Source organism: Solanum pennellii, chromosome 10 (assembly GCF_001406875.1).
Source record: "Solanum pennellii chromosome 10, SPENNV200".
NCBI lineage: Eukaryota > Viridiplantae > Streptophyta > Magnoliopsida > Solanales > Solanaceae > Solanum > Solanum pennellii.
Genome location: NC_028646.1, coordinates 62,870,417 through 62,878,905, shown reverse-complemented (window position 1 = coordinate 62,878,905; position 8,489 = coordinate 62,870,417). Strand labels below are relative to the sequence as shown.

The following is an 8,489-nucleotide window of genomic DNA, read 5'->3' as shown; positions in this document are numbered from 1 at the left end:
CAAGAAACTACACGTTGTTTCCTTATCATCTGCAGAAGCTGAATATTGTTCCATGAGATATATGGTGGCTGAACTAACATGGCTTAATCGTCTTCTTCATGATTTAGGTGTTCCTCCAACACTGCTTGTTCCTGTTCATTCTGATAGCCAAGCAGCTATACAAATAGCCAAGAACCCAGTTTTCCATGAACGAACGAAACACGTAGAACTTGACTGTCACTTCGTTAGACAACAATTTCCTGCTGGTTTGATCTCTCTTTCTTATGTTCCTGCCTCATCACAGCTTGCCGATCTTCTCACCAAGCCCTTATCTGGACCTTCACACCATACGATTCTAGGCAAGTTGCGTCTCGTTTCTCCTCCCTCCAACTTGAGGGGTGGTGTTGAGAATGATAATATGAACCAGCATTGTATCTCAAAGGAACACGTCGCAGATAATATGAACCAGCCTTGTATCACAAAGGAACACGTCGCAGAATCTGTTCCTGAAGCTGCTCCTAAAGTCTAAAGTCAAGATCGACTCAACATTCATATCATCATTCTCAATCAAGAAATTCATCACATTTTTTGTACATAGCACAAGATTTCTTTATTAGATGCTTATTAGATGAAAGACTCAACTCAAAAAGGGAACTCTACAGTACGGCTTGAGCTTTTGACTAACAAATTCGAATAGAGATTCGATCAAGTATAATTAACTCAAGTAATGATCAATGGCCTTATAGATTCATGTTACGTGTACTATATAATAATTTATGGTTGAAAAAAAAGTCAACCAGCGTTGGACCCACAAGATAGTTCCACGTAGGCCGAGAAATGGTAGAAAATTATTAATAAAATAAGTTCAGGGGGGTAATAGGACCTTAGTATAGTATAAGTGTGTCTTTGATATTTTGGACATAGGTTGAGGGGATACTTGTGCATTACTATTTGATTCATTTAGTAATAAAAAAAATCTCTTTTAGTAATAGAAAAATAAGTAATCCATAATTTTCATAAAAGACAGTATTCCCATTTTTTAAGATTTGAATCTATTTCTATCTTATAAACTTAAAATTTTTAGAATAAATAAGCTTGTACTCACAAATTTAAAATTTGGATTTGTCGTGTCTTTATCCTCATCCTTACCTTTCATAATATTTGTCTAAGGAGTATGTTACTTGCACATACTATCTCAAGAAAAAAAGAAGTAAGAAACTCAGTTATATTCCTAAAAACTATTTTCTATAAAAAAAAATTCATGAAATATAATTTTCGCTCTTACCATTATAAGGTGTTCAATTATAAAAATTTACATTTTTTTAGAGTTTGACTCCGAAAAGTACGTTTGCCCATAAAATTATGAAATTCCACTTCAATTGATTTCAAAATTTGTAAAACAAAAAAAATATTTTCAATTTTTAACACCAAATCAATTAAATTTTTAATGGGTTAGGGCAGGGTGGATGAGTAAAAGCAAGAAAATACTCATTTGTGTGTCTCCTTGTATTCCTTTTGGCTTTTGCTTTGGGCATTTCTTTTGAGGTGACACTCACCATCTTTCTATTAATTTCTCTTCTTCTTAGTGCTACTAAAGCCAAAAAGCCTCTACACTCATAACATATGATATGACCCTCCTACTTTCATTTATCCTAATTAGGAGCTACGTTGAAAAAGGAAAATAAATAAAGCCTCTATATCTATTATTTATATTAGTAATTGTAGTTAACAAATTAAAATTGTATAGATTATTTTATTTTTCACTACATTAATAAATGAGGATAAGTTGATCGATGAATTTATATGATTCTTGAGAGAGATGAATTTAAAATTTTAAGTATAAGTCATCAAGTGTTGAGCACGATTAGATTCACGACTTTTGGGATATATATAAATTTTGATTTACTTATATACGTATGTGCATGATGCAAAGACAATGAAAAAGTTGAACATTCGAAGATGATGTGTCAACGTGCAAGATAAAAACTAGTCCTTAATTTGGTGATTATAGTTTTTTTTTTTAGCTAAAAAGCTCACCACTAATTAAGTTTTAATGCAAATTAATTAAAATTAATCTCCCACCTTTGCAAAAGGGAAAAAGGGCACACGACAAAGGCTCTACTACTTTTTAAGAGAACCACGAAAGAGCGACGCTCCCTTAATTAATTATTTACAAACACTAGAAAATAATTATTTGGTTTAACATAACTTTTTTTTAAGAATTGAAAATAATTATTTAATTGAATAAATCGAAATATTTTTACAAATTTAGAATGGACTCACGAGTCACATCTATCTTGCGTGTTGGGAGGGGTCTTTCAATTTAATAAATATGTTGGTTATATTTAAAATGATTGATTTTGAAGAGAGAAAAAAACAAGCTCTTTAACTTTGATAAGAAAAAGACACCTCTCCATAAACTTTGATATCAATTAATGTCACTAACAAATAAGTAGGACAAATATTACCCATTCAACTAAGTATTTGAGGAAATATTGCGAGGCTTATTGACCGAGTTAGAATTTTCAATGAATTTATTCACAAAATTAAAAAAAAATACAAAATAAGATTAAAAAAAACAAAAAAAGATCAAAGAAAATCAGTACTTACTATATGCAAGACAAAATAGCTTTATTCTTATATATAAAAAGAGAAGTGCTAAATGGCCAGAAAAAGAAAATTTTAAAAATTATAATATTTTTTTAAAGAAAACAATAAATCGAAGTTTTTTTCATTTTTTAGTAAAAGTTATTAAAGAAAAAGGGTAAAAATATTTTAAAAAAGTAAAATTACAAAGAAAATATTTCGTTCTGACCAAAATTTTTTGCCCAAAAGATTTTTCCATATAAAAAATGTAATTTTATGAGGAATGAGATTCATATGAATTCCTTGCGCCCTTAGATCCAACCATGCTCCAACAATACAGTCTATGGTTCGTTTGGTTGAGAACAACTTATCTCGAAATAAATTATTTTACTATATATGTATATGTGATAACTTATTCCATCACTAAGGTAAAATTTGGTGAGATAAATAATCCAACAATTGCTTAATACCTCTAACTAAACACAAAATATAACAATCCTACATATTATCCTGGTATTATTATACTTTATACCTCACACCATATACCAGAGTTTCTAAAGAGTCCAAGCAACATATACAACAACCAAAAAAAAAAAAAGTGGTAGCTTAGTGAACACTATTTCAGAATAGAATAGTTGCGCTGAAATTCAACTCTAGCTTTATTAAAGGAGAGGGAGAAAAAGGTTGTTTTAAAAACAATGATAACATCCACTTTGTTTGCAACAACATTGATTGGCAGATGGAATGCTACAGCATTAATTGAACATCTTTGCTATTATATACAAGTTTTGATCAAAGAAAAATTGTACCTTATTTTTGAGTTAATGGGGCTACACAAGAGTTATGAAGATCTCAAAACACAATTACCAGGAGCTGGCACTGAACTTCATAATTCTGCTCATCATGAAGATCTAATTAAGGAAGTTGCTCTTCTGGAGCTGGAAATTATGTATTTAGAGAAGTATCTTTTATCCATGTATCGAAAAACATTTGCTAAGCGCTTACAATCACTGAATGACGCAACAAAAACAAAAGAAGTGAAGAAGCACGACAACATCATCATCTATGAAAATAAAATAACTAATACGAGTCCTTCTATGCCACCAGTAGAAGGATCAGGAGATCCAAGTTTAGTTGACACTTCAATTGTAAGATGCCATTCATCACTCTCTCACACTGCTGTTGCTGCTTCTTTCAAGCCTTCACCTCTAGTTGGAGTTCTTGCTGATGCTCTAGATTCATACCATTCTTTGCCTTTATCCATGCTCGAGGTAAGTAACGCACTCTGTTTTTCACAATGGTAAGCTAGCTTTTGAGGTAGAGTTAGACATCTATTTGTGATGCAACTAACCATGCCAAATTGGATGATGTAATTGCAACCAGCATGCTCAGGTATCCACTTCAAATTGGACAGCGGCAGATCATTTTGTTAATGGCTCTTCGAATCATTTTCATCATGCCCCAAATCAACTGTCTGAAGAAATGATCAAGTGTATTTCAGCCATATATGTTCAGATTGCTGATCCCCCTTTGTTCAGCTATGATTACCCATTCTCTCCAATTTCATTATCATCATCATCATCAGTTCAACAAGGTCAGAATGATATAGGGATTTTACAATGTGAAGAAAGTTCATCTAATTCAACACTGAATAATCCTTTTCACATCAAAGAGACAAGAGAATTTAGTCGATCTTTTGTCACAATGACTGAAGTACAAGGGCTCTGTCGAGATAAACGGAGCTTAGATGGTGTGGACCGTATGTTACAACATTTTAGGTCAGTTATACTACCTCAAATTGTAGTCTGCATTTTCCTCTTCTCAAAAAAAGAATTAGTACTAAAAACATGTTATATCTGTAAAGTGATCTGGATGATTAACCTAATGATATAATTGCTTGTCGAAACTGGATCTCCGTAATTGAACATATGTAATAGAAAGTGTTTGAGTAAGCTTGTTGAGTTTTGTAAGTACTGAAAGGTATTCAACTTGTCGATACAGGTATCTTGTCTCGAAGTTGAAGGAAGTTGATCCTAGAAAAATGAGGCATGACGAGAAGCTAGCTTTCTGGATTAATGTCCACAATGCACTAGTGATGCATGTAATAACATATCTAACTTCAAGTTCTATGAAGATCTTTTACAGCATATCAAAGTTACTAATTAACGAGCATTTATATATTTCAGGCGTTCTTGGTTTATGAGATTCCACGGAGTACTCTCAAGAGAGTATCTCAACTTCTCAAGGTCATAACAGCCTCATATATGTGAAAAAGTTGTGTGTTACTGAGGTGGTTATAACTTGGAAAATTATATGTTTCAGGCTGCTTATAACATTGGAGGGAATACAGTAAGTGTGGAGATGATTCAGAGTTCTATACTTGGATGTCGATTGCCCCGTCCTGGTCAGGTATATCACATTCTTGCTTTTGTACTTGGATTCAGTCCCCTGATTTCCTCTGCTTCATGCATAATAGATTGTTCATTTGTTAGCTGACTCGTGAATCGTATCTTCAATAAGGAGTTTTAACTACTCTAGCTAGTCACTGTGTATATGTTCTCAAAGAGGGTTATTAAACTAAATTTTGCATGTAGTGGATTCAATCATTGTTCTTCCCAAAACAAAAGTTTAAGACTGGAGATGCAAGAAAAGGATATGCAATAGAGCATCCAGACCCTCGTCTACGTTTTGCTCTATGCTCAGGAAGCCATTCTGATGCCCTGGTACACGCAGATTAGTTGAGCTAGCTATATTATTATCTATCTTTCAATAATTTGAACATAACTATAGATATCATTTACAATCTTGTCACATAATTGAGTTATTTAAGTTATCTGCTTTTATACTTGTCTTGTTTTGTTTGGCTTCTCATTCAATGAAATATGTCCAGCTACGGTTATACACGCCTAAGAAAGTGTTCCAGGAGCTTGAAGTGGCTAAAGAAGAGTACCTTCAAACAAACACAAGTGTACACAAGGAACAAAAACTAGTTCTCCCCAAGAATGTGGAATCTTATGTGAAGGAGGTCGATTTGTGCCCTTCTGGCTTGAAGGAAATGATAGAGCTCGCGCTGCCTGAACATTTTACAAGAAAATATCAGGGGAAGTTATGGAAGAAAATTGAGTGGACTCCTCACAACTTCACTTTCCGTTACCTAATTTCACATGAATTGCTTGAGCCTGTCGTATCCTTCTGATCAAACTCACTATCAAAGGTTTTGAATGAAAGACAAATGAATTTACAGAAGAAGTTAGTCAAAAGTATATAGTTCAAGATACAATTTTAGCTACCTTAGCTGAAACAGGTTTGAGAGCAGACGCGAAACAATGCACAGTTTAGCAGATGGTTTTTGAGCTGCTAATCTGAGAAGTGAAAAATAGCTTTAGCTAGCCACAGCAGTATCCACAAGTGTGACATATACTTTGTGTCAACATTAAAACTGCATGTACTTGTACTGGATGTATAAATACACGATTATCTAATATGTTGCATCTGTACATAGTCAATCGAGTTCATGTAATATAATGTGTGATTCAACTGTCATTGTAATGAATGAGTTTTGTGATGTACCAGATTAAAAACTGAAAAGGTTTCCGTTTTTTTTTTTCCTTTCTGCACTTTGTCTTAGCAAATGAAAAGAGCAAACACATGTATATGATCAACTAGAGCTGCAATGGGATTTCTAGTTATGTGTGATAATTTTAATTTTACTTTTTAGTTGGCTATGAAGACTAAATTGAACATAGCATGACATAAGTATATTTTTAGTTGTCATGACTTTGATCAATCAGGGTAAATGCACATATACACCCTAGATTATGTCACACCTTAACTAAATTAATGTTCTATTACCCCATGAACTTATTTTTTATATAATTTTGTGCACCTTTTTGGCTTACGTGGCATCCAAATATCTCCCACTCACCTCAATTTTGTGGAGTCACGGAGTTTGCAACGTAAGACAAAAGGTGTTCAAAATTACCAAAAAAAAAAAGTTCAGGGGGTAATAGGACCTTACTTTAGTTAAGGTATGTCTCTAAAATTTTGGTCATAGTTTAGGGGGATCTTACGCATTTTCCCTTAAAATCACGATAACTCGATATGATTTTTGAGTAATTCTTATTGATCGAATATAATATGAAGTCATATTAATATATACAACTTTCTGTTATATTAATCTATGGTTATTCTCCAATTGGATAGTAATTGTTTTACTTAATCCAGTCAGGAAGTGACAAATAATTTTGAGAATCATGTATTACTACGCTAAGTTTACTAAGAATAATAATAAATGTAACATTAGACAGCGATATGCTTGATGTATAATATATAATTCAAATAAGAGAGAGATTCAGGGTCATAGTAATATAATAATCCGGTTGAGTTATCAAATCATACATTTCAAATTTTTTCCTGCGTTACTAGTTGCCTGTTATTTAAATTCATTTTGTTTAACTTTTTTTCAAAGAAAAAATATCATAAATAATTTAGGATAAAAGAAGTGGTTTGCACAAATTACGAACAAATTTACAAGTAATTTCCTTTTCAATAAAATAAAAATAGATTTAATTAAGTATAACAAGTCAAATTGTCTTAATCATGAGAAAGAGAGAGCAAGAAGAAAATTACGTGAAATATACGAACCTTCTTTTAACTTTCAAAGACGTGTGCTAATTTCGTTTGATTTTTAATTTTCTTGGTCACCAAGGCCTTACAAATTTTCTTGGTCGTTAAGTCTTTTAATTTTAAAATTCACTTTTTTCTCCTCAACTATCATAGTTTAATGAGACGGAATCAAAATTTAAAATTTATAGCTCGTTTGAATTACTAATTTACAATTAAAATATTTCTTCACTATTTAATAAAATTTTAATTAAATATAAAAGTTACTAAATTTATCTGGACTCGTACCTAATGTTATACTTCTTCTGTCCACTTTTATTTGTCATGTTGCGCTTTTCGAAAGTTAATTTGACTAATTTTCAATGTTAAATTAGATTATTATAATTTGATAGTTAAACAAAAAATTTAGATATTCAAAAACTATACAAAGAGTATATATATTGCAATTTTTTTGCATATCAACATGACAAAAAAATACATCATAAAATGTTAGTTCAAAATTTTTATTGTTTGACTCTAAAAAAGAAACCATGACAAATAAAAATAGACGGAGGGAATAGTTCTACTTATGATAGTCTATATATACGATCATATAAGTACTACAATTATTATTAGATATATATACACCACATAGTATTGTGTGCTAGTGAGTGTAAGATAAGGCTTTCAATATGGAGATACCATACAATTTTAAGCTTGCAATATTTTCATTTGCAATTATTTTTGTATTAAGATGGGCATGGAGAATCTTGAATTATGTGTGGTTGAAACCAAAATATTTGGAGAAACAACTAAGACAACAAGGTTTCAAAGGTAATACTTATAAGTTTTTGTTTGGGGATATGAAAGAGATGAGCAAGATGGGTGAAGAAGCTTGGTCCAAGCCTGTTAATTTCTCCCATGACACGATTTGGCCAAGAGTTAACCCATTCATACACAAAATCATCACAAACTATGGTATGATTTCACAATTCTAATTATTATTTTTTTGGGAGAAGGCACTAACTCCGTAGACTATGATTGAAATCTCACAGACACATCTTAACTAAATTAAGGTTTTATTATCCTGAACTTATTTTATATATACTATTGTACATCTTTTGATTTATGTGACACACCCAGCAACTCCACGCAGTGTAGGGGTGGATATATTTGGATGTCACGTAATCCAAAAAGGTGTACAAAATTACAAAAAAAATGAGTTAAGGGGTAATAGGACCTTAATTTAATTAAGGTGTGTTTCTGAGATATCGATCATTGTCTAGGGAGGTACTCTACCTTATCCCTATTCCCGTCCCCTC

General features: G+C 32.0%; 2 protein-coding genes across 3 annotated transcripts in view; both read left to right on the top strand.

The window, feature by feature from the left end:
* Nucleotides 1-3,179: 3,179 nt before the first annotated feature.
* Nucleotides 3,180-6,171, top strand: LOC107032700. Of its 2 annotated transcripts, XM_015234274.2 has the most exons (7): nucleotides 3,180-3,836; nucleotides 3,949-4,343; nucleotides 4,567-4,666; nucleotides 4,752-4,811; nucleotides 4,888-4,974; nucleotides 5,160-5,288; nucleotides 5,456-6,171. In XM_015234274.2, the coding sequence occupies exons 1-7, from the start codon at nucleotides 3,264-3,266 to the stop codon at nucleotides 5,759-5,761; spliced, it is 1,650 nt and encodes a 549-aa protein (XP_015089760.1). In that variant the 5' UTR covers nucleotides 3,180-3,263; the 3' UTR covers nucleotides 5,762-6,171. The 2 variants fall into 2 exon arrangements, with proteins under 2 accessions (XP_015089760.1, XP_015089761.1); XM_015234275.2 differs by lacking the exon at nucleotides 5,160-5,288.
* Nucleotides 6,172-7,796: 1,625 nt separating this feature from the next.
* LOC107032701 (cytochrome P450 CYP72A219-like) overlaps nucleotides 7,797-8,489 on the top strand; it is a 5,967-nt gene continuing 5,274 nt past the window's right edge. Inside the window, exon 1 of the mRNA XM_015234277.2 lies at nucleotides 7,797-8,145. Within this exon, the coding sequence (XP_015089763.1) occupies nucleotides 7,860-8,145 (286 nt within the window). The 5' untranslated portion in view covers nucleotides 7,797-7,859. The remainder of the gene's footprint in view (nucleotides 8,146-8,489) is intronic.